General features: G+C 61.7%; 1 protein-coding gene across 3 annotated transcripts in view; it reads left to right on the top strand.

Annotated features, from left to right (window-relative positions):
• Positions 1-5,940: 5,940 nt before the first annotated feature.
• The window catches only part of BEGAIN (brain enriched guanylate kinase associated), a 44,549-nt gene continuing 25,916 nt past the window's right edge, over positions 5,941-24,573 (top strand). For 2 of the 3 annotated variants that reach the window (XM_033420278.2, XM_004262402.4), the window contains exons 1-2: positions 5,941-6,124; positions 22,847-22,875. In XM_033420278.2, coding sequence (XP_033276169.1) covers positions 6,083-6,124; positions 22,847-22,875 — 71 coding nt within the window. In that variant the 5' untranslated portion in view covers positions 5,941-6,082. Of the gene's footprint in view, positions 6,125-22,840; positions 22,876-24,573 lie in introns of those variants that run through there. The other variant, XM_049706511.1, reaches the window with a different exon arrangement.

The raw sequence follows: 24,573 nt of genomic DNA, 5'->3' as shown, positions 1-24,573 counted from the left end.
GCTCCGGCCACTGCGGGCAGGCTGCCTCGGCCTCCAATCGCGGCCGGAGCGGGTGTCCCTGCCGCTGCGTGACTTTGAGGCTCGCCGCAGCCACTGTTCCGACCAGCCTCTAGATCTCTTGCAGGCACGGAACCGGCGGGAACACAGAAGAATCCGAAGAAATAATTTTCCTGCCCAGTGGAGTGGAGAAAATTGGCGTCCACCTCTGCAGCCCAGTTTCACCAAGCACAGCCCGCCCAGTTCCAGCGGCCCCGGCCTGCACGCCCACCTCGCCGTCTGCGTGGCTCTGCGTCCCAGCGACGGGGCGTCCGGGGTCTTTGACCCCCAGACCGAGGCTGCAAACTCCTCTGTCCCTGGGCTCATAGGCTTGGTTCCCATCCCCCAGGTGAGGAAACAGATCAGAGGGGAGAATGTCTTGCCGGGGAATCCCAGGCAGACAGGACCGGAACCGCGGTCTCCTGGGGCCCAGGCCAGAGGCCTAACCAGTGGCCGTTTGGACATCTAGGGGACTTACAGGTCACCCATACCTTGTCATCGTCCTGGGTGGGAGCCACCAAGAAGGGACCACAGAAGGGGTCACCCTCTGGTTGGAGAAGAGGGTTTACAGCTATTGAAGAATGAAGTGGTGAAACGGTGTGTGCTGGGGGCCAGGAAGGGGGGACATCTGGACAGAGGTGGCACCATGCGGACCCCGCCCCACACCCGGGGCCCACCCTCACCATTCCAGGGGCTCTGAAGCCCATGCCTTTATTTTATTGGAGTGTTGTCTCCTGTTCTGAGCTGGGACAAGAGGAAAAGTAGCTGAGTGGGCATTCCTGGGGGTGGAGGGGGGCAGCGGGCAGTCTGGAAGGGACATGAGGAAGCAGAAGAGCCTCCACCTCTGTCAAGAGTTTAAGTTACACCAGAGACTCAGGGAGGCCCGTGGAAGGCCCTGAGTGCCGGATGGGACGTGTCAGGCAGTGGGGAGACATTGCACGTTCCCGGAGACTCAGGGAGGCCCGTGGAAGGCCCTGAGCGCCGGATGGGACATGTCGGGCAGTGGGGAGCCTTTGCAGGTTCCCGGAGACTCAGGGAAGTCCACGGAAGGCCTTGAGTGCCGGATGGGATGTGTCAGGCAGTGGGGAGCCATTGCAGGTTCCTGAACAATAGAGGGACAGGGTGAGAAAGGTACTGGGGACACTGTCCAGGACCCAGAATAGACATAAGGCAGGTTTCAGAGAGAGGGAGCGACAGGGAACCTGGGGGGGCTCCCTGGAGATGGGAGCGTCTGGGCTGGGAATAGTGGGTGTGGCGACCTGCCCAGATCCAGGCACCCTCAGCTTCCACCCTGTTGGACCAGCCCACCCGCTCGGCACTGCTTGCCCCCCACCGTCAGCCATGCCATTCAGCACAGTGCCAGAGGAGCACACCAGGAGTCGGTGCTCCGCCTCCAGGCAACCTGGCTTGTGGCCATCCCTGACCTCAGGCTCTGCCTCTTGGTCTGTTCCTGCCTCCTGAGCCTCTCAGAGGGCTGGCCTCCATTTCCCTGCCCCAATGCCCAGGCCCCTGCAGGGTCCCCCTCCTACGACCTGCTTGGTGACCCCCAGGCTGCTACCGTTTGGAAGCCACACACACTGATTGGGGTCACACCTCCTGAGAGAAGGCAACTTTGGGAGCTGAGATGAGGAGTTTTCCAGGAGGACACTCCATGGAAAGGCGTCCCACGGTGAGAGGACACCAGGTGCAAAGGCCCAGAAACGGGAGCGTGTAGACATTGACAATGGGGCTGGAGCTGAGGCCAGCTGCGGAAGGGCCCTCAGCCTGGCAGGAGGGCGGGAGCCCACCCACCCCAGGAGCCAAGGCCTGGACCAGGACCAAGCAGGTGGGCTGCTGAAGAAGCCTGGGTCCCCAGGTGTGGCCTTACTTAACACCTGCCCACTGGCGGCAGGTATACACTTAGTGGCAATTTCGTCCCAGTGAGGCCACCTTGGTACCATCCCGTGCTCCGTGTCTCTCACCACGTCCAGGCCCAGAGAGAGGCTCCCTTGCCAGGCCTGCGCCCCTTCCCAGCAGGAATCTGGACGCTGCCCTTCCCCAGGGGCTACAGGTGGTCCAGAGGGAGAACAAGGCACTGACCAGAGCTGTCCCTGGTGGGATGAAATGATCCATGTCCTGTGGTGCCTGGAAGCCCCTCCTTCCAGGAGGGCTGCCCTCATTTTTCTCTGCCTCACCTGGCTTGTCTATTTCTGCGTGATAAGTAAGTATATTCACATGTATTGTTTTGATAAATATTTGGTAGAAATGTTTCCCCTCCTTATAGTTTCTGAGCCCAGGTCACAGCGCCCAGTCCATCCTCCCTGGTAGAACAGCCCAGCACGGGGCAGAGTCCTGGAGAGGCTGCTGCCGTTTCCCACAGGGATGGCCCAGGGTGGGGACACAGCAGGGAGGATGAGGAACCCAAAGACAGCCCTGGGCCAGAAGCTGGGCCCTGGGACCTGTGGGTGGGATGCAATCCCGTGAGGCGGGCCCAGGACCGCGGGAGACGGGAGAGGGCAGGACTCTTCTTGGAGCCTTTGCTACATGGTGTTGACTCCCCTATTTTTTTGAGTGAATTGGGTACAATTTTGTTCTTTGGTTGCCTGGAAGTCTGGTTACCCCCAGAAGCAGACACTGAATCCTTGACTTTTTTTTGGCCGTACCGTGTGGCAGGCAGGATCTTGGTACCCCGACCAGCGATGGAAGCCATGCCCCCTGCAGTGGAAGCACAGAGCCCTAACCACTGGACTGCCAGGGAATTCCCTGAATCCTTGACTTTTAAGAAAGTGTTCCCAGGAGAAATGAGTGAGGGACGGTGAGGGCAACAGGATGGGGCAGCAGTGGTTTGGGGGCGTTGGCCCTGCAGAGGGCAGCTCCACCAGACCCTGCAGGGCAGCCTGGAGGCTAAGTCACAGCATCCGTAGGGGCATGGAGTGAACAAACCTCTCAGCTGCCGCAAGGTCCAGAGCTCACATTCCAAGAAACTTCTCCATCCCAGCCTGAGAGGCAGCAGGAAACACAGAAGGCTCGCATCTGGCCAGACCGGCCAACTCTGGAGCCCGAGGCAGGGACGGGCTGGACTCCTACACCCGGGTGTCTACAGGAACCTCACTCTCAATGACCCCTGATCTGCTGTCCTCCCTCTTCCACTCGGCCACCGCAACCAGAAGCCTCCTCCAACCCTCCCTCCTTCTCCTCCCCGCCCTCCATCAATCCTCCACTCATTTGTTCATTCTCCTCCCCAGCTCCCCTCCTCTCATCTCAAAGCACACACTCCGGCTGGGGAGATCAAGTAAACACACAGAAACAAGTAAATCAGGTAACCGCAGAGATTAGCAAGAGCCATGAAGAAGATAAAACCAGGGAATGGGATTGAGAGACAGAGGGCAGGGATTGTGGCCAGGGTGGTCCACAGACGCCCAAATGAGGGCAGGAGGCCAGGGGACAAGGGACCTACCCCGCCCCAGGGCATGGTCTCCAAGCCCTGCCACTTTTATCTCTTCTTCCCACCTTCACCTGAAACCCCACCTCCTCCAGGAAGCCTGCCTGGATGCCACTGATGCTCCAGGCTCCTGCTACACTGGCTTCAGAGGCCCTTCCAGACCAGCCCGTCTTGCAAGGATCTTCAGGTTGCATCAACTGGACCTTCTCCTCAGAGATGCCTAGAGGTGGGTCCTAAGGTGAGACTTGAATGGGGGTGAACATCTGACCAGAATGACCAAGGTACTAAATCCCAGCTTAGTCCCTATTTGCTGAGTGCCTTAGGCAAGGGACTTTGCCTCTCTGAGCCTCAGTTTTCCCATCAGCCCAAGAGGGCTAGTGCCACCTCCCTCACAAGGTCCCATGGGGGTTAACTGAGACCCCCCCCACCACCACCAGCCAGTGCTGGCATTCTCCCCTCCTTCCCATCATCAGTGAGCTGGGGGAGGGGAGAAGAGAGGGCTTGCTGGGTGGGGATTAGGTGTGCAGCATGGGGGAAGGGCTCTCCTGGGGCCTCCCCAAGCCGGCCCCAAGCTCAAGTGTGCAAGCTGCCAGAGCTGGGCATGGGCGCCCCCGCCCCTCCCCCGCCTCCCCAGCCATCTGCAGCGTTGGCAGCAGCAGAGCCAGGGCTGCTGGCGAATGTTCTGGCACCATCTGAGCAGGACCAGTGTCTGGGCAGGAGATGTGGGCAGAGCCCTGTGTGCACACTTCATCCACATTCCGCCGTTACTGTTGTCCCCCTGGGACCTGGGAGGGCAGGGACCTTAGGGCTGGCGGGTGGGGGGTTGGGCTCCCACTGCCTCTTGTGGGCCACTCCCAACCCTGCCTGTGGCCTGAACGGTGTCAGAACCCTAAAGGGCAGGAGTGAAGGTCACGGAGCCGCCACCTCTCCTCTTGTCCGGATCGTAGACCCTGTGTACCCGCCTGGAGACAGAAGCTTGTCCTCTGACGCTCACCCCACCCTGCACCTCCCTTTCTCCATTTGTTACTCAACAATGTCCCCAGGGCCTGAGGGGGAGGAGAGAGAGGACGCTGCCTCCACATTCATGCCTCCAGTCAGCTGCTGGCTCCTTTTTCCTGTCTCCTTTTATGGTTTTTCTCACTTCCCTTGCTTTCAATGCCTTTTCACAGCACTGTCCTATGCCTGAATGTCGCAACCTACTCCCCTAATTAAATGAGTGAATAGAATCTGCAAAGTACACAACACATAAAATATAAGCTGGATGGCTGCACAACAAGGTGAATGTACTTAAGGCCACTGAACTGTACGCTGCAAAATGGTTAAGACGGTACATTCTGTGTATATGTTTTACCATATGATGAAAAAAAGTCAAAAAATATATTCATTGGTAGCATGTGCTTGGAAATTATATAAACACGTGTGAACGATGGGCCCGGAGGTCCTGAGGGAGGACACGAGTCAAGTGCCTGTGCGTTGTGACCTCTCTTCGCACCAGCCAGGATCCTTCCTGGCCCCCTTGTGTTTGTTTCCAGGGTTCGAATACTGGCTGCTGCTGGGCTGGGTGGGCTGGCAGACTTGTCCAGCTGCCCCCAGGGGGTTCTGATGCCCTCAGAACTGAGGCTGCTCCTTGAGGAGGCCCCAGCCTGGCTTGGACCAGCAAGGTCACCTTGCCCAATGCCTCAGGGAGGAAGGGCTGAGGTTCACCTTGCACCCTTCCTCAGGGCTAGGAAAGGGCCAGCCTTGGGCTCCGCTGGGGCCAGGGATAGGGGTGCTCCAGCTAGAGGTTCCCGGAGCAACACTGACCCATCCAGAGGCCACCTCCCCTTCCTGATTGCTGGCGGGGTGGGGGAAGGGAGTGCCCCTCCCCCATCACTTGGCTACCTTGGCACACGTGTGCCGGGTCAGGCAGAGAGGGAAAGTGGGGCAGACATCTGCAGTGCTGGAGTGGGCCACCGAGTGGGAAGTGGGGCAGAGCAAGGGACAGGGGGAAGTCGGCGGGTCGCACCCTTCGCCCTGAATTTTCTAAATCTGGGAAGCGTGAGCTCCAGGAGGCGGAGTATCCCCAGGGCCTAGAGCAGGGCTGGTATACAGGAGGTGTTCAATAAATGTTGAGGGATGGATTGAGTGAATGTGTGAATGTGTTAGACAGGTGAGTACTGAGGGTTCCCGCCTTCAAGGGCTCATTCACTCTTTCCCTCAAAGCTCGGCCTGTGCATTCATTCCTCATTCATTCGTTCCTCCCGCACGCTCCGCACTCATTCATTCACGCGCTCTGCCATTCATGCTCACGCAGGTTCATTCATTCCCTGCCCCGCCGCCATTCCCTCCCCGGTTCCCGTGCGCACGTGGCGCCCCGCGCCCCCAGTCCGGCCCCGTGGCCCCCGAGTGCGCCCCACCAGGGCGCTGCGGGGGGAGCCGCTGAATCAGCCGCGGCTGCGCGGGGCCGGGGCTGGCGAGGAGCCGGGCTGGGGGCGGGGGGCGGGCGCTCCCTGCGGGAAGCCGGGCGGGGTGGGGGAGCCCCGGCCGCGCCGGCTCCGGGCGCGCTCGGCCTCGGCGGGGAGGGCGCGGGCCGGGGGCGGCGGCAGCGGCGGGACCCGAGCGCGGCGGCGAGGCTGCCCCGGGGCCATGTGGACGGGTGGCCGGCGGCCGGGCCGGCTCCGCCGGGCGGTGAGTACCTGCGAGCCGGGAGGGCAGGGCGCGGGCACGGGCGCGGAGGCGGGGCGGGCACCACCCACGCGGCAGGGCGGTCTCTGCGCGGCGCCGGAGGCGGCCCGCGTGCCCCCTCCCGCTAGGGGGGCGACGGTCCAGCGTCGTCTCCCCCGCCCGTGGCGCTCCCTCCGGTGCCGGTGCGCCGGGGCCCCAACAGGAACGCTTGCCCGGCCGCGGGGAGCACTCGCGGGGCGCGCTTGCGGGGCGGGGCGGGGCGGGGACTCGGCCTCAGTGCGCTGCCCTGCCCCCCACGCGGCCGGCCTCAGCACCTGGGCCCGAGTTGCCGGGTCTTCGCCCCCCAACACGTGCGTCCCTGCGGCGAAAGGGAGGGTGGGACGGGGGAGGGGGGCAGGGCGGGGCCTAGGGATCTGGGACCCTCCGCTGTGCCCGGCGGGTGGCCGCGGTGCAGGCAGGCCCCCTCCTGCCCGGGGTCAGGGCTCGGTGAGGCCGACCGCCTGGGAGAGGTCGAGGAGCCGGAAGGAGGCTGGACCAGGGGCTGGTTCACTGAGCGTCTGCAGCGCGTGGGCTTGCGCCGGCCCCAGACCCCCTCGGTGGTCTCATTCGGCACCTGCGGGGCAGGTGTTCCCCTTCTGCTCAGTAAGAAGCGAAGCCGCTGAGGCTCAAGGAGGGGAGGGCTCGCCCAGGGCCGCTCCACTGGAGCTTCCTCCCTCCCTGAACCCCAGCCCTGTTGGATGGGAATTGCTGCCCTAGCGTTTCCGCTTCCTGCCTGGTTTAGAGGTGTTTCCTTCCTTGTCTGGGCCCCACCCCATCCCCAGTGTGGTTCCTTTGGGGCAGGAACAGCGTGGGCGACATCCTGGAGCCTCCTGGACCAGCAGGATGGGAGCAGAGTAGGCACCCAGGAGTGAGCGGGGGTGGCAGAATGAGCTGTGCCTACAAAGGAGGAGCCCTGGATGGCCAAGGTCAGCCACAGACCTGGGCTGTGCAGACCGAAAGCTGACCAGGGGTCAAGGCCTTGGGGCCCCAGGCCAGCAGGACAGGGTCTCCATGGGCCTGGCTCCTATGGAGGCCCCAGTGCCCTAGATCTTTGGGGCCGGGGACAGGTCCTTGCCCTTCACCGGGCCCCAGTTCCCCTGCCCACTGCCTGCAGCAGAGCCCTCTGCACTCCCAGGGCCAGGGAGGACTGTGGAAGAAAGCCCCTTATACACTGTGGTGTGCCGTCCCAGCCATGCCGGGTGCGGCCCTGCCGGCTGGGGCAAGTGGCCCATGGAGGCGGCTCCGCTGGCATCTGTGACGCACAGGGCGGGAAGGCAGCAGCCTGGGCCCTGGCAGCGTCCCCGAAAACCCTTAATTTCCCCAAGTCTCACTATAATCAGGCCGGCACAGAAAAGCAGGCACAGTGGCAGATGCGGCTTCTTCCCGGCTGCTAAGCGCTGGCGCCGGGCGAGGGGAGGCTGCGCTGCTGCAGAGGGACCCTCCCGAGCTATTGTCTCATATTTATAGATTCCTGCGCTCGAGTTCCTCTTATCCTCAGAACCTGGAGCTGTTCGCACCTGGGATGCTGAGTGGGCAGGGCTAGGGGTGCCTAGAGCCTCAGTGGTGTGGGTCTGGCTTTCCATGCGCCGGGCGTGGGGAGTGGGTCGTTTCCGGGTCAGGGAGCGGAAGTGAGTCAAAGCAGTCTGGAAGGTGATCGATACCCCACCCTCTCTCAAAGACCCTTGGGTACAGGGTCTGGCCCCAGGTAGCTGCCACTTATTGAGCACCTACTACGTGCCAGGCCCGGTATAAACATCTTCACGCATCGTCTCCCCGGCAACACTTTGAAGTAGCACCCCTACTCCTGTAGGCACTTAAGGATGGTTAAGAATGAATGAATGAGAGGGGAGGAGGGCAGTCCGTGGATCCAGGGCTTGGTTGGAGATGGTTCACAATTTCCCAAATCCCAGGAGGCTCGTGAAGCCCAGGAGTGAGTAGGAGTTGAACAGGGGAGGGGTGGAGGAGCCTGAGAAGCACAGCCTGAGTCAAGGCCTGGGGGTGAGAGGGGGGTGTGCGAGGATCAGAGGAGGGTCAGTCCAGCTGGAGTGTGGAGGTCAAGGGCATGGCCATGGGTCGGCATGTGTGTGTGTGTGTGTGTGTGTGTGTGTGTGTCTCCTCCCCTCACAGCAGGTAAAGATCGCTGGAGACAAATCCAAGGGTGACCCCAGGCTCACTGTGTTGGCCTAGAATCACCCCCAGGGTCCCCTCCGGGTTCCCCCTCCTGCCGCAGAGCAGGTCACTAGCCTGGAGGAGAGGCCTGGATAGGAGTCTGGAGTCGCGGGTTCCAGTTCCTCCTCTGCTGTGTGACCTTGAGCAAGGCCCTGCCCCCTCTGGGGCTCACTGTCTGAGGCACAACACCTCTCTCGGTCAGAGGAGTGGCTTCCGTGACCCGAGAGCAGGCCCTCGATGGTAGCTGGTGGTGGGAAGAGCTGACCAGAGCTGTCTCTGTTGGTTCAATATTACAGGAATGAATGGCTGAGTGAGCAAATAAATGAAGGAATTCTCCATCCCCCTAGCGCACTCTCCCCATGTGCCCCTCTGCCCCTTTCATTGGGACCACTTAGGTGACTCTGATACAGACCTCACCTTTCAAGATCTCAGTCTACCGCCAGGAGACATGGACCTTGACTAGTGTGGCAGGTGTTAGGAGAGTGACGGGGACCTTCACTGTCCCCCCGCCCCCAGCCAGGAAGGGGACGCAGCAGTGGCTCCAGCCCCCAAAGGCCATGCGCCTGGAGGCTGCCACTGCAGCAACACGTGGATGCCGGGCTGGATGGATGGGGACTTGAATAATGTCAATAAGGGGATGGATGTAAGAACGGATGGGTGAATGGATGGGTACAGGAAGAGTGGATGGAGACATGCTTGAGGGTGGATCAGTGCACGAATAGACACACGTCAGTGGAGGTATGCAACCGTGGATGGACAGATGGATGTGTGGATACAAGATACAAATGACAAGGATGGATACATGGGTGAATGGGAGGCGGATGGCAGGTACAGGCACGGAAGGACGCACTGAGGCGTGAATGGGTACGTGCTAGCAGATGAATGGTTACGGGGATGGATGGGTGGAGCCTCTTTTCATGTAACCCCCCGTCCCTCCCGTTCCGTGATCCCATAGCAGGGAGGCTGCAGAGCTGGGGAGAGGGCAGGGGGCCATGAGGCCTCTCCAGTTATGCTGGAAGACATGCTCAGGGAACGATGAAGCCGCAGTATAGCCTTCTGTAAAGACAGGTGACCAGCGGGGACTCCTGCATGGAGCTCCTTGTCCCGGGAGACTTTCTGGAAGGTCTGGATGGCTCAAGTGCACCCCCCTTCTGAGGAACAAAGGCTGGGGCCAAATTCAGAGTGCAGGCATGAGGGCACAGAGCATGAATGCTGGGCCTGTGGCCGCCCTCGAGGGTTCTGAGGCCAGCACAGAAATAACCAGAAGCAGAGGCAGGGTGATGAAAAGTGTGCGAATCCTCAGACCCGGAAAGTCCTCATCTATGAAAGCGGGGGATGGTAATAGGAACTTCTGCGCTGGCTTGAGGGAGGCTTGGAAGGTGACTGCGCTCCGTGGGTGTTGGCTGCAGTCCCTGGCCTGTGGCAGGCCATGGCTGTTTACCATTCAGCCCCCGAAGCCCGTGCCCTCCTCCATAAAATAGGGTAGCACGGCCCAGTTTGGGGGGTGCCGTGAGAATAAGTGAGGTGATGTTTGGAGCTCTTAGCGAATGCTCAGCCTGCCCTCCCCACCCCCAGCCCCCGCTGCAGGGTCCCACCAGTGCCCTGTGGCCGGGTTTTCCTGTTCCAGCCCCAGGAGGCAACCAGGAGCTGGGTCCCTCCTCCCTCGGAGCTCACAGACACCAGCTTCCCATCCTTGGGAGCAGGGTGGGTCTGGGTGGTAGAGGAGGGACTGAGGGGGTCCAGGAGTGAAACAGGGCATGAGTGCCTGACCTCTGGGGGTCCCATCCTGGGTCTGCCGCCTCCAAGCCACGTGACCTCAGACAAGTCACCTGCCCGCCGTGAGAGGCTGCTCCTTTAAGCATAAGACAGTTCACGGCTGTCCCCCCTCACAGGACTGGGTGAGGATCTGGGCGATGGTGTGGAGCTTGGCACACAGTAGGGGCTCAGGAAGCGGGGCTGGAGCAGATGAGTCAAGAGGCAGGGGAGCCGGAAGCCCTTTCAGGAGAGGCAGCCCGGGCTGCTAAGAGGTGAGCAGGCCCAGGCTGCGAGCCGTGGCAGCCGACAGCATCCTCCGGGGCCTCGGGCCCAGGCGGCGGACAGCCAGGGGGTTGTTATGACAACAGGAACTTGTCTGATACAGCCAGCAACTCTGGGAGAGGCTCAGAGGACCGGCTGGCCAGGGCCCCCAGCACATTCCTGTGACCGCATATAGTAGGGGAATGGCCAACTTAGAGCCCTGGGCTGATGGGTTCTGAGGTCCCACGAGATGCCAGGCTCTGTGCTGAAGACACCCAGCGCGCTCTCTGCACTCTCACTACATCACTGCCCGGGGCGGGGTGCTGCTGTGTCCCCACGTGGCAATGAGGAGGGGACGTGACTTGCCCAGGATCAGTTGGGGTGTTGGAGGTAGATTTGACCTTGGACCTGCCGGCCTCCAAGTTCAGTTCCCACTAGTAATGGAGCAGGGCTGGATGACTGCTGCTGGCGAGGGGCGTGTCCATGCGTAAAGGGGTGGCCTTCCAGGGCCTGCAGCAGTGGCTGGGAGCACTGTGTCCTTCCAAAGAGCCTGAGACCCCTGACTCCCCACGTTCTCCTGCCCAGTGCCCAGCCCAGAGGAGGTCCACACCAGGCTGGGGTGCCTGTGAAGAGAGAGTCGGACCTGGGGTGCCTTCACTTACTCATTCATTCGAGAACTACTTGTTGAGCGCCCCCTATGTGCCTGGCCCTGTGCGGGGAGCTGGGGTAGAGTAGAGCTTACATTCTAGGGGGATACAGATAATAAACAAATAATTGCAATGTCGATTACAGGTAGGGTTCATGTTAAGAAGAGCAGGGGTTATGAGAGGCTGCTGCAGGGGTACCTGATCTGATCTGGGGCTAGTCCAGATCAGATCAGGTGTGAACGGGTACATGCTAGCATCATGTACTTTCAGGGCCCCAGTTCAATAGCCTGGGGACAGGCTGTTGAACTGGGGCCAGGAAGGGGACAGGCTATTGAACTGGGGCCCTGAAAGTTAGCTGGGAGTTAGATGATGAGAGGGAACAGCAAGTGCAAAGGCCCTGAGGCCAGAGAGAGCTTGGCACATTCAGGAACTAGACGGAAGTTCCTGGAGTGGTCTGTGGGGGAGGGTAGAAAAGACACTGGGGCCTTGCAGGGCGTATGAATGTGTGATGTTGTCTGGTTATCTGGTCTGTGATTTTAAAAGTTCACACTGGCTCGTTTGTGGGGTGGACCAAGCTGGGGTCAGGGACCCCAGGGAGGGGTGATTATAGGAGTTCGGATGAAACATGGTGGCACCTGGGACCAGCAAGGTGATGCTGAGGATGGAGGGAGGTGGCCAGGCGTGAGAAAGGCTGAATAGTCAGGGCCTGACGGCTAGGGGTACAGTGGGGGAAAGGGGGAGAGGGAGAGGGAGAGGGCAGGTCCAGGCAGCTTCCACCCCTGTTGTGGGCAGGTGAGCTCATGAAGCTCTTCAGACATTTAGTCGCAGGTGCTGTGAGGCGTCCAGAGAGGTGTCCAGCTGAGCTCAGAAAAGAAGGGTCCCCAGCACTTGATGTGAGGCACCTCGGCACTGCCACATGGGCAGAGGCCCCAGGTACACAGCCGTGAGCCGGCAGTGCCAAAGAGAGCCTAGGCCATCCTCCAAGCAGCACCAGAAGCCAGGGCTGGGGATCATGGCCAAGAGCCTGGGGCTGCCACCCCCTAGCGAGCCTTCCTTTGACTCACGCAGCTGCATCCCAGGAGTTCTGCGTGGACCCCTGGCTTCCTGAGATGCCAGGGATCTGTGTGTCTCCCTTCACGCAAAGGAGCAAGGGCTCTGGCCCTTCTCTGGGGTATTCTTCCCCACCTCACTCCCCATCTAACTGCACCCTGGGCCCCCATGTGCCAAAGGCTCTTGCCTCGTAGCGCTGTCAACCATGGTTCCTAACCTTATCCCCTGTGTATCAGTGAGGAATTGCACACAGCTGCTAGTAACAGGGACTGGAAATAACCATGGCTTAAATAAGACAGGGGGTTATTTCTGTCAAGTTAAGGCAGTGCCAGAGGCAGGTGGTCCAGGGCTAGTGTGATGACTCAGTGGTCATCAGGAACCCAGGTTCTTTTTTGTCTTTCTGTTCCTCCAGCCTTTATATATGGCTTCTGCCTCAAGTTTGCCTCGCAGTGCGAAACAGCTGCAGTAGCTCCGACCATCACTTCCATGTTCTAGATAAGAAGCAGGAGGGTTTGGGAGTGGGAGCAAAAAGGGCACAGCCAAGCTTTCTGATCCCTTTTAAGGAGCAGTCACACCCAGTAATTTCTGTTTATATCTCATTGGCTACCCCTGGCTGCAGAGGAGCCTGGGAAATGCAGTCTTTTAGTTGGGTATCTTACCTCCCAGAATAAAAGGAGGGTTCTTCACTAAGGAAGAGTGGGAGGACAGTGGGCAGCCAGCAGTCTCCACCACACCCTCCCATTCTGCCAGATGGTTGCGGTTCTAATTTCCCCTCCTTCAGGCCCCATATTCACCCATGTCCCTGCACCCAACCCCACACCTGGCAGAGATGAGGAGACGTGGGGAGTGCAGGGTGTGAGGCCCAGCCCAGGGCTTCCCCCCCGCCCCCCGGCACACAGCAGGTGCTCATTCAGTGCAGGCTGCCTCCCCAGGCAGATGAAGAGCCCAGGACATGACCTTCCCTTCTCTAGCACTTTCTAAGCCCTGGAGTCCAGCTTCTATTTACTGAGAATCAATTTAGGGGGCGGGAGGCCCCCTGCCACGTGCTCTCTGGATCGATGGGGGCGGGCGTTCAGCTGATCACTCTGGCCAGTGAGGGACGGGTGGCCCTGCCGCCGCCCCCCACAGAGGGCAAAGGGGTCCCAGCCACGTGGGAGGAGAGAAGTAGGTGTCAGTGAGGTACTTGGAGAGGCTTGGCCTTGGACTGCCCAAGGAGGATGCTCTCAGGGGCCGGCTTCCAGGCACGGGGCTCTGACCCCGGCAGCCGCAGACAGGATGGCCACGACTCCCTTGTGGAGCCTAGGGCCGAAGCCCCCAGGAAGGAGGTCTGCAGAGAGAGAGAGGACCTTCAAAGCTGCAGACTGAGCCCCAGCTCAGGTCAGAACCCCAAGGGCCCACCATCTCACCCCAGCTGGCTGAAACAGCCTGGCCAGGAGGAGACAAATGCATCACCTGGCCTGCTGTCCATCCCGGAGCCCCTGGGCACTGGCAGCAGGGCTGCCACCGGCCCTCTCGCCCGGCTGAGCCGCCGACAGGAGGCCAGGCTGCCCTTCTCCAGATTCCTGGATGAGGTCGCCGTGCGGGTTCTGGACCCCGGGACCCTGGAGGCCTTCCGGGGCCCCAGAGGCTGCAGCCCGGAGCCCTCCCCAGGCGAGCAAGACCCAGGCCTGGCCCGGGAGCCCCTCGCAGGATCTGCAGCCCCAGAGAAGACCCTGGCCCTGAGCCCCCAGCTGTCCTCGGAGGTGGCCCCGGAGGCTGCAAGCAGAGGGGGGCCGGGCCGGGCCACGGAGACTCGCGTGGGCGGCGGCAAGCATGGAGGCCCAGCTGCTTCCCCCCAGAGGCCTCCAAGCCCGGTGAGTCTCAGCCCCCGCCCATCCCCCAGGGGGCAGCTGGACAGAGGTGTGCTGGGGCCCCTTCCCTTCTCCTTGATGGGCCGTTTCCTCACAAGTTCTGGCTGACCCCCTCCGAGTTCCCTCATCACCCCCCTTTCATAATCACTGTCACGGGAAAGACCTTAAGCACCCGAAGAATGCAGCTCTAGGATGAAATTTCTGGCTTTGGGGCAGGCAGGCTATTTCTGGAGTACGCACGAGTAAACAATGATAACAATAATATCACACCCCCAGTGGCAGAGACCTTGGTGTTTCACCACGGGATTTTATATGATGATTCTTTTGAAGTTTTAAACCTCAGACACGTCCACGTGAGGTCGGATGTCACAGTCCTGTCAGGCAGACGGGTGGGTCCACGTCCTTCCTAGCTGCCCATTTTATGGAGTTGGAAAACTGAGGCTCTGAGTTGCCCCGGGGCCCCTGGGGAGTCTGGGCTTGGACTGAGGTCTTCGAATCTAAGTAGCACATCATCACCCCCCCCACACACACACTTCAACCTCAGACAGATGGGAAGAAGGATTCGGTGAGACCTGCTCGGCCGTCCTGGGGGATCTGGTGGTGCAGGGTGTCAGGATGACGGCACCCCACCTCGCTGCTAGCCTTCGTCTCCCAAACCACCTGTGTCCCCAGGGACCAGGGCGGGTCCTTATGGGCTGTTGAGGGCCTTGTCCTGGCCACAGGCTCGAGGTGGGGCTGCAGGGCCAGGTGGTGGCGATCTCGTCCCGGCCCCTCCCGGAATGGCCGCCCTGCACGGAGGGGTTCTTTTAAAAATAAAATCCTGGGCGGTAGCAGAGAGCTGATGCTTGCCTAGTGCTTACCAGAGTTGTTCTAACTCTCCATGCCTGTGCACCCCCAGCGGGTCGGTGTCATCCTTGTGCTGCGGAACTACTGCGCACTGGGAGGCGACAGGCGAGGGGAGGTCACGGGAGGAGCCGGGGCTGGACACAGGCCGTCTCACCTCCCCCTCTGCACCTACGCTTCTCTGCGTCACTTGCCTCCAATGACCTGACCTGCCTTTCTCCAGGGAGAGCCAGGGAGCAGCGTGGCTGGAGGGGAGCGCTGGGTATTTGAAGACCACCAGCCCTTCCTCTGGGGTCTGCTGGGCCAAGTGCAGCCGGGGAGTTCTCAGCTCAGGGGGACCCAGCTCAAGGACCTGGGCAGGTTGCCCACCCACTCGGGGCCTCGGTTTCCCCGGCTGTGGAAAAGCGGTCATGGTCACGAGTTTTCTTTCGCCTTGTCACGGGGAAAGCATCCAGCAGGCACCCAGTAAGGATCGTGTCCCCGGCCTCCTCCACGCGGGCCTGGCCATCCGGGACCTCCCCACCCTCCGCTCTAGGCTCTGCACAGCATGCAGACCTCATTCCAGGGACCACTGGGTCCGGGGGAGCCCTGTGATGCTCAGGCCTCTGGAAGATTCTGTCTGAAGGCAGCACAGGGCCTCGGGGACCTGTCGGGGTCCTGCAGCAGGTGCTGGGGGGCAGGGCTCTGTCCTGGGTCCCGGCCAGCATGTCCTTCCCAAGGAGCTGGTGTTGGCTCCTTGAAGCGGGAGGTGGCCATCAGCCCCCAGCCCAGCCCAGCCCAGCCCAGCGTCATATGTGGTCAGCTCCGGCCTCGCGCCGAATACTCCAAACAGGCCAGTGAGAGAGATACTAGGATCTGGCCCATTTCTCAGACCAGGAACTGAGGCTCAGCGAGCAGGGCCCGGCAGGGTCCTGGCTGGGCTGTGCCCCAGCTCAGGGAACCCGGACAAGCCGCATCCCCCAGTGTCTTCGTGTGTGTGGCCAGTGGAGGTGCCTGGCGCACGACAGGAATCCCGTCCCTGGGACGATGGTGGCCGTGAAGGTGATGATGACGGTCCCTCTACCTAGCCTGGACAGGCTTGTGTCCTCGGAACAGTTCCCAGGGTGAAGGTGGGGCTCCGGGAAGGTAGGGAGACCCTGGGCTCCAGGCAGCAGTCTGAAAGCCCTTTCTGGAGGACAGTGCCTGGAGCCGCGCCGTCAGCCAGTTCAGGGAGGAAGTGGCAGAGCAGGCAAGGGTGGGGGAAGGCCTCTGCCCCGCCTGGCGGCACGGTCGTGGGGGACTCTGGTCCGCCCCTTCACTGTCCAGCAAACAAGAAGCCACTGTGGAAGGTCTCCGGGACCTCCAGCCGTCACTGTCACAGACCTGGTACCAAGGCTCACTCGTACTACAGTGTGAATGACTGAAGCCAGGTGTTTTCTGAGAACAAAATGGGCGGAAGAGAGCAGAAAGCACAGGCCGGGGTCAAGGAAGGAGAGGCGGGCTGGCGACCCTGAAGTGGCCTTAGTGATGTTGTGACAAGACCCAGACGCCAGGCCTGGAACTCCCCAGGGCTGTGTTTGGATCCGGCCTGAGGGGCTTTCCCACCGTGAGACCTCACGAGCGAGCCCCCTCCACCCTCTGGGCCTCAGGCTCCCCGTCTGTAGGGCCAGCGTAAGGTGTGATGGCGCCTCTCCCCGGTGGGGGACCCGCAAGGTGCTTCTGGAGGGGGCAGCTGCTTCCCTGCTCCCCAACTGTTGCCATGTGGGAATGTGGGCCGGAGTTGCCAGATCTTCCAAAATTTCAGTAGAAGCCAAAAATACGGATTTTAAAATGTAAACTCTCCCAATTTTTAAATGTTGGCTCAAACGTTTAAAAAAAAAAAATTAAAACCCTCTCGCAGGCCAAATACAACATGCCGGCGGGCCCGATTTAGCTCAGCGGGCCAGTTTGCTGCCGCGGGCCTAGTCCGTCTGTACCGGCGCACGGCTGGGAAGCTGAGGCCCTGCCCAGGCCACGCAGAGAAGCTTGGGGCCCGGCCGGGGGGATGGGACGAGGCACCTCTCAGCCCGCAGCAAGGTCCTCCAGAATCCCCAGGGGAAGGACATTCTTGGCCCCATCTGGGGACAGCCCCAAGCCAAGGTATGGGTTCAAGTCCCCAACTTGCTGAGTGACCTTGGGCCAGCGCTCGCCCCTTTCCCGTCCACGTGTGCTCACCTTGGTATTCCGACTAAGGTATCGGGATGACCCACTGTGTGCCCAGCGCAGCGAGCCTTGCGGGGGATGCTGAGGGACCCGAGGCTGGCTTCTCACCCATGACACAGTCTGTGACACCGCCTCTCCCCTCCTACTTCCCCGCCTGCCCCTCCCCCTCTCTGAACCCTCGCCTGGCAGAGCCCCTCCTCTTCCCCATCTACGCTCACTCCCTTGGCGACCTCATCCAGTTTCCGAGCCTAATTGCTGTCTCCATGCTGGCCACTCCCAGATTCACATCTCCTGGACCCTCCTCTGAACTCCAAACCCCAGTCCCCACCCTCTTGTCCGTATCCCTGCTGGGATGTCTGGACCCGAACCCTGAGCTTCTCCCCAGCCCCCTTCAAGCTGCTCAGGCCAAAACCCATGGCCTCATCTTTGGCGATTCTTCCTTCCACCCCCTTCTCTAGTCTGTCAGGGCATCTGAGTGCCTCTCCCGCCTCCCCCCTGGTCCCCACTGGATTTGTATAGGTGCCTGCAGCTGGACTCCTCGGGCCCTGCCCTCACCTCTCAGTGCCTCCTCCGCACAGCAGCCCGAGGGGCCCCCAACTCAACCTCTGCTCCCCACGGGTGACCAGACGCTTCCTGAACTCAGGGCAGGACGGGCACTGCACTGATGCCCCGAGCCTCCCCGCTGTGGGAATCTCAGCACCGTGAGAGCAGAGAAGGTCCTCTAGTTTAGTCTGTTCACTGCTGAGTCCCCTAGAACAGGGCACACAGTGAATGTTTGTTGAATGAATGCAAGAAGGCAAGGAGTGATGTCAAACCTCTTAGAAGAGGGTCCACCCTGAGTGATGACGTCTGAAGTCTGGCTCGGGAGTGGCTGCAGCCCTATCCCCAAGACAGGCCCATACGCATACGTGGCCACCGTGTCACTCACAACGTCCTTTGAAGATCTTCCATCCTCCCTAGATGAGGGATTGAGCTCGGAGAAGTTGAGGTTTTTGCCCAAGTTCACATAGCTGCATAGGAAGCCCAAGTCTCCGTCAGTGGGAGGTGGGTGGCCGCTGCCTGGGCCACATCTGGGATTTGGTCCCCCCCCATCTCTGCCCTCTGTACTCTTCGGCTCGTTTCCTCCCCTTGAGAAGAGGGTGAGGGAACAGGGTCAGGAAGAAACCAAGGAAGCTGGAGCTCAGAGTAGATCTAAGGAGGGCCCAGGGGACCCATCACAGGCCCTGAGGGAGGGCAGGGACTCGCCCAGGGTCACAGGGTGAGTCGGAGGCAGAGGGGAGGCCCCCCTCCCTGACCTGGACCCGCTTTCCTTCTCGCGACAGTTTCCAGGCATCACAAGATTTGGGTGGGAAAGGGCAGCAACACACCCGGGCCAGATGGTCCAGTAGAGGGTTCACACATCTGCTCGTGGGGGCCAGTGTGGGACGGACCCCCATCAGCAGAGGGGTTCCCTGGGCAGGGCTCTGTGCAGGTGTGTGCGTGCTGGGTACCAAGCGGGCTCAGGTGCCCCCAACGTGGGGGTGGGCTTGGGGGAGGGGATGGGACGACGGGTGAGTGACAGGGACCGTGAGAGCAGACCAGAGGCTGCTCGAGGTGGAGAGCAGATGCCACTGGCTGGGGATTAAGAGCGATTGCATTCATTCAGGCGTCACCAACTGCTCATCAGAGGCCGCTGCAACAGGCCCTGGTGATGGAGACACCGTGGCTGAAGCAGAGGGGCCCTGCTCTCGGGGGTGTCTCTTGTAGTGCAGGTGCAGGGGCGGGGGCAGGCAAATGGACACAGAGGATGCGTCCAAAGGGACAGGGCGTGATGAGAAATCATTTGGTGGGAGAGAGGAGCTACTTTAGGTGGGTAGTCAGAGAAGGAAAGATCCAGGCAGAGGGAAGGAAGTGCAAAGGCCCTGAGGCAGGAGTGAGCTGGGTGAGCTTGGGACCAGCAAAGTGGCCAGTGTGGCCAATGTGTGCCAAGTGAAGGGCAGGTGGTGGGGGTGTGGTCAGAGGGTTAGGCCGGGCCCAGTCAGTATTTACCGACCCCTCGTTGAGGCTTGACTTGTGACGCAGAGTTGCCTCCCTCCATTGCCCTTGGGAGCACCTACTGTGTGCATCAGTCACGTGCCCAGGTGCCACCGGGAGGATGGCAGCTCGGGAAGCTGCCCCAACCCTCCACGCTTCTGCACCCAACCTGCAGGGGTTTGCCTCTTGGAGCCTCTGTTTTTGCATCTGTAAAATGGGGGTTGTAAGACCCACCTCGCAAGTCACGACGGGGATTAAACAGGATTGATTTCCTTAACGGCCAAAGGCTGCGCTGGCTACACAGCAGGCAACCGAAGGGTGGAGGGGCCTGTCTCTGGCCCTTGGGAAGCTCAGAGTCTCTCAGGGAATAGGGAAAGGAGGGAGGTGGTGAGGCTGTGGTGGTCGGCAGGGTGCTCAGAATATGGCTCGGGGTGAAGGAGGGTGAGCATTCGGGGCGGCAGGGGCCAGCACCAGCAAAGGCATGGAGGAAGACGTAGCAGGTGGGCTGAGGCAGGGATGCGTGGTATGGTCCGGTTTAGCCAACAAGTGGGGCTTGTGTGAAATAAAGATGGCCACTGGGCTGGACCACCTAGAAGAGACAAGAGGAGAGTCTAGGACAGACAGTGACAATGTCACAGGTGTGTCGCAGGAATAGGCGTGGGGCTGTGAGTATGGGGTGAACCAGAGGGACAGCGCCCAGGGCAGGGATGAACTCTCCCTCTGAGGGCACCCAGAGTGCCAACCTGTGTTCCTACCTGTATCAGGAGAGCACTGGGACCCCACTTGCCTGTGGTCCCTGGAGGGGCCAGATGGGACCTTGAGGGTATTTCCTGCCCCATCATTTCACACTGGGGACCCTAGACATCTCAAGGTCCCTCATAGTCATGGTCTCCACCAGCCCCGGCCCCCCTCCTATAATGGAGGCACCACCTCTGGTCTGAGACCCACGCAGTGCCCCATTCTCCTCCACCCAGCCCAACAGGCAGCCTCAGCTAACCTCAGGCGACTCAGGGCAAGCCACTTCGTGCTCTGGCCCAGGTTTCCTCATCCAAAAGAGGGGCATGTCAGGAATATCCCCAAATCTTGTGATTATGATTTGCAGAGTCAAGACTCAAACGTGGTTCTCTGGCCCCAATACCAAGACCATTGCCAAAGGCATAGCCCCTCTGCACAGGGCCAGCCACACACAGCTGTGACTGCTCTTCGCACACACACCCAGAGCTTCACGCACAGCTCCCACCCCCTGGGTGAGGTGCTGGGCTAGCCCCGGGACACAGCTGGGCAAGACACAGGCCCTGCCCCAGGGAGTACAGAACTGGTGTGGAGGCCAAACCCAACTACTCCGCTGGGCCTCCATCATGGAGGGCTGACTGGAGGAAGCGGCCTTTAAGGGTGAGGGCGGTGGTGACCACACAGGCACTGGGTCTGGGGAGACTGCGTGGTAGGATCAGAGCCAGGCTTCAGGGTCTGGATTAGCAGAGTGAAGGCAGGGGCTGCTGAGGTGCTGGGGCTGGACGCCCCCTCCCATTCCCTGTCAGCCTTCTGCCCCTCCCACCCCCTCCCTCCCTCCCACCCCACCCCCTCCCACCAGGGCGACTCAGCAGCCTCTCCTAGAGTCCCTTCTTGGGGAAGAAATTCCCAGACAGGCCTTTTAGAAGAGCTGAAACATTCAATATAAATAATAAATGTGAGATTTTTATAATTAAATTTTAATACATTCTTATTAATTTTAGACAAACTCCCTGGCAGGTCATTCACTGTGAGTGACTGAGGCAACTGGAGACATCTGAGGGGTGTCCCCAGGCTTTGGGTGGGAAAGGTCTCTGAGGAATGGGGTCCAGGCCCGGCTGGGCTCTGTCTCTGAGCTTCGCGCTCCTTATGCGTAAAATGTGAGTGACTGCTTCCCTGAGGAAGAGCCGGACAGTGCGGTGAACGCAGGGCTGCTGGGCGGTGGTGTCCTTATTATCTCTGCCGTTCTGCTGTGAGTGGACACTCCCGGGAGGCGAGCCGTGGTTTCATTTCTCAACCATTAGCCCCTGAGGGCAGGGCTCGCCTCATTTGCTGCCGCCTCTGAACCGCAAGAACCAAACCCAGAGCTAATGAATGAGCGAGACACCGCGGGTGGATGATGGAACACTTGGACTTTGGGGCTTGGGGCTGACCCTCGCAACGCGGGGCTCCTCCCACCCTGCGTTGGCGGGGCGGAAGCCAGGCCTGCTGGGTGCTGGGGGTGCCCTGGTGAAGGGACAGGGCTCCTGCCTGGAACTCACAGCCAGAAGGGAAGAGGCAGGAAAGACACGCCAGAGAGGTGTAGGATTCAAGCATGCATTATCCGTGTTTATTGAGCGCCTGCTGTATGCTGGGATCTAGTGTGCTGAGCGCGGTGATGGGAACCTGGGAAAGGTGGGCCTGGGTACATAGGGGGCGTCGGGGAGATGCTGGCCAATCGGCCAGCTCTTTGTCTTGGGGGAGGAGGGTATATAGAGGGGTCTGGGCTCGTGGTCTCCGACAACTTTTAGAGTGTCGGGGATTGTGTCTGGCCGCCAGTCCAGACGTCTCGGGGATCCTTTCCTCTGGAATTCCTTCCCGAACCCCAGCCCCTCCGCAGTCCGCGATGCAGAAGGGCAGCAGAGCGCCTTGTCTTGCTCCCCCTGCCCCCAAGCCCAGCTCGCAGGTGAGGAAACTGAGGCCAGGGGAGTCTCGGGAGGGCCTGACCAGCACCCGGGGAATTGGTGGCCGAGCCTGGCGGAGGGCCCCCGGTCGGGCCTTCCAGCTCGGCGCTGGCTGCCGGGCTGCGCCCTCGCCCGGCGGGGCGGTGGGGAGGCGGCGTGGGGCCCCGACCGGAGCGGAGCGCGCTCCCGGCGGACGCGGCGGCGGCTCCTGGCGCGAGGGGCCGGGATGGGCAGCCATCAGTCTTCCCAGGTGTGTCGCGTGGTCCCTGGGCTCAGCCCCCCGTCCCCCTTTAATGCCGGCCATGGTACAGAAGGACGGGGAAAAGCCCCCGGGAGCGGCCTCTCCCGGGCGATGGAGAGCCCTCCCCGCGCCCCCCGCTTCGCGCAGGAAGTGCGATCCCGCCCGGGCCGCTAGCGGTCCGGGTTGTTCGCCGGCGCCCGCAGGGTTAACGGCAGCCGGTGGGCCCCCCCGTCCGGCCTTCGGAGGGGCTTCCCGGCTGCGCCGGGCTGGGCGGGGAGGGTCTCCAAGCCGCGCGCGGGCGGGTCTGCGCAAGCCCGGCAGGGAGCCCCGCTGGCGAACAGGGCGCGTAAGGGTTAATCCCTTGGGCCCGGAGGGGCGAGCCAGGCCCGGACCCCGGGAGCTGAGGGCAGCAGGGTCCCTGACTGAGGAGTCTAAGGTCCCGACTGCTAGCACCCTCGGATCGTGTGCGTGTCAGGTTCTGCACTTCCATATGGCCCCCAATTGCCCGATTTGAACATTCTCCGACTCGGAGATTCTGCAATTCAGGGCTTGGCTTCCTCCGGGAGGGAGCGCGGGGCTGGAAGGGTTAACGGGCGGGGTGGGGCGGGGTGGGGGGTGCAGCGGGGCCCGCGGCCGCCGGAGAGTTAACGCAGCCAGTCCGGGTCCCCTCTTTCTCAGGCAGGCGAGACTGGGATCGCCCCGGTCAGCGCGGTCCCGAGTCCCCGGGCCAGCCCCTTCCTCTCCCCGGGGGGCGTAACTCGGTGCGCGGCGGCCCGGGCGGGCTCACCTGTTACTCGGCCGAGGCCCCGCGCACCCACTGAGTCCCAGGGACTGCGGCCAGTGAGTGTGGGCTGGGGTCGCGCGAGCCGGACTTTCCAACAACCGAGCCGCGCGGGGGTGACCCGCCGCCGCGCCCGCCTGTGCCCGCGGTGCCCAGCTCCGCCCGGCGCGGCCGCGGAGCGCACGCCTCCTGCCTGCTGACCCTCTCGTTTGGTTTCTCGCAGGCCTCTGCCGCAGACATGGAGAAACTCAGGTGAGTGGAGCGTCTTCCGTGCCGCGGCTCCCGGGGCCGGGGTCGGGGATGGGGGCGCTAGGGAGGTCGACGGGAGAGGGCTTTGCCCGAGCGCATCTACGGCCCGCGGCCGCCCGGCGGGGCTGGCCCGGGCCGGTATGCGTGTGTGTGGTGCGTGTGTGTGTGCGCGCGCGCGCGCTCGGCTAGACCGCGGGGAGCGCCGCGCGGGGGGTCCCCGGCTGGGCAGGGGCCGATGCGGCTGCGGGTGGGAGTGCGCCACCCAGGGCCGGGTCGGCGCGCGCGCGGGTTTACGCGGTACCCCCGGCCCTGCCCTGGACTCTGGATTGTCCCCCGGGACGCTGCTCCTGCCGTTACGCATCAGTCCCCCGCGCCGGCCGGTCTCCCATCCCCCAGCCGACAATTGCCTGTTCTGAGTTTTTAAGTTTCCACCTTGTGGGGGCAGGGGCGGGGGATGGGGTCCTCCCGGCGGGCCAGGCAGTCGCGTCTTGGAGCCATTTTAGGGGAATCCCGAGAGGGCGTCTGGGGAGAGTCTCCCTCGGCCTCCCTCCAGGTGCTAAACTTTGAGCCTTAAGGACTCCACTGGGCGCCCTTCTCGGCTGGCCCGGGATCAGTCGACTTGAATATTCACAACTTCCCTTGGGCACCCTGACCCCCACTTTGGGATCACCCCTCCTGTGTCTTCCTTCTGGAAGCTGCACCGAGGCCCAGCTCTGGCTGCTGGGTTTCAGGAAGATCCGCGGGGCCTGGAGGGTCTCTTGGCCTCCTCCTTCCCCCTCTTCCCCCCTCCCAAGGCCAGGACCAGCATCCCTGGGGAGGCAGCTCGGTAGCAGGTGCACCCATTCCCCAGGGGGCAGGGACCCAGCAGAGCCCAGCTTGTCCCAGTGCAGGCCCCACGGTCTAGGGGAGAGGGCCCTGGGGCCTTCCCAAGTGACCCTCAGTGCTGTGGATGAGTCACTCGGGAATGCCCAGGGGGACCCTGGGAACAGGTGGGTCCACACGGAGGCCCCAGACTGGCCATGAGAGCAGGGCCTTCTTCTGGCCGCTGAGCTGGAGTGCAGCCCTCCCTTGTGGGTCCCACAGGACCAGAACCCATCTGTCTTGGGCTGGGAGGAGGAGTCTAGTCTCTTAGGTCGTAGGAGCTCAGACACAAAACCCAACGTCCATCAGCCAGGCCCACCTTATCATGGTCAAGGTCCAGGTGGGGCTGATGAGGCCCAGACAGCGGCAGCTCTGCCTCTGGCCACATAGATGAGCTCAGGCCTCTGACCTCATGCCAGGACCCTCCTCTATACCCCCATCGGCTATCATCTCACCAGTACCCCTACTGGATGGGGCTGTCTGTGGAGAAGGCATCACTACGTAGCTGGGACTTGAAAAGAAGGTAGCATTCATGGGGCACCTTGAGGCCAGCCTGGTGGGGGGCCCCTCTCTGGTTCTCTTTCCCTCTCTCTCCATGCCCAGCCTGGAGCTTGTGAGCAGTAGGGACAGAGACATGGCCCAGCCTGGCTGGTACACAGGTGGGCAAGTGAGCCGGGTGGGCAGATGCACTGTCCCAGCTGCTGAGGGCACGAGCATCTCTTTGTTGGGTGGGCTGAGGGCGTCCCTGAGTGGAATCCTGAAGGTTGGTCGCAGTGGCCAGGGCCAGGCTTCTTGGCTTCACTGAGGCATCGGAAGCAGAGCTCAGGAGCTGGTGGGATT

The sequence above is a fragment of the Orcinus orca genome, chromosome 2 (assembly GCF_937001465.1).
Source record: "Orcinus orca chromosome 2, mOrcOrc1.1, whole genome shotgun sequence".
Lineage (NCBI taxonomy): Eukaryota > Metazoa > Chordata > Mammalia > Artiodactyla > Delphinidae > Orcinus > Orcinus orca.
Note: the sequence above shows the minus strand (reverse complement) of the source record. Positions and strands in the feature narration are given on the sequence as shown.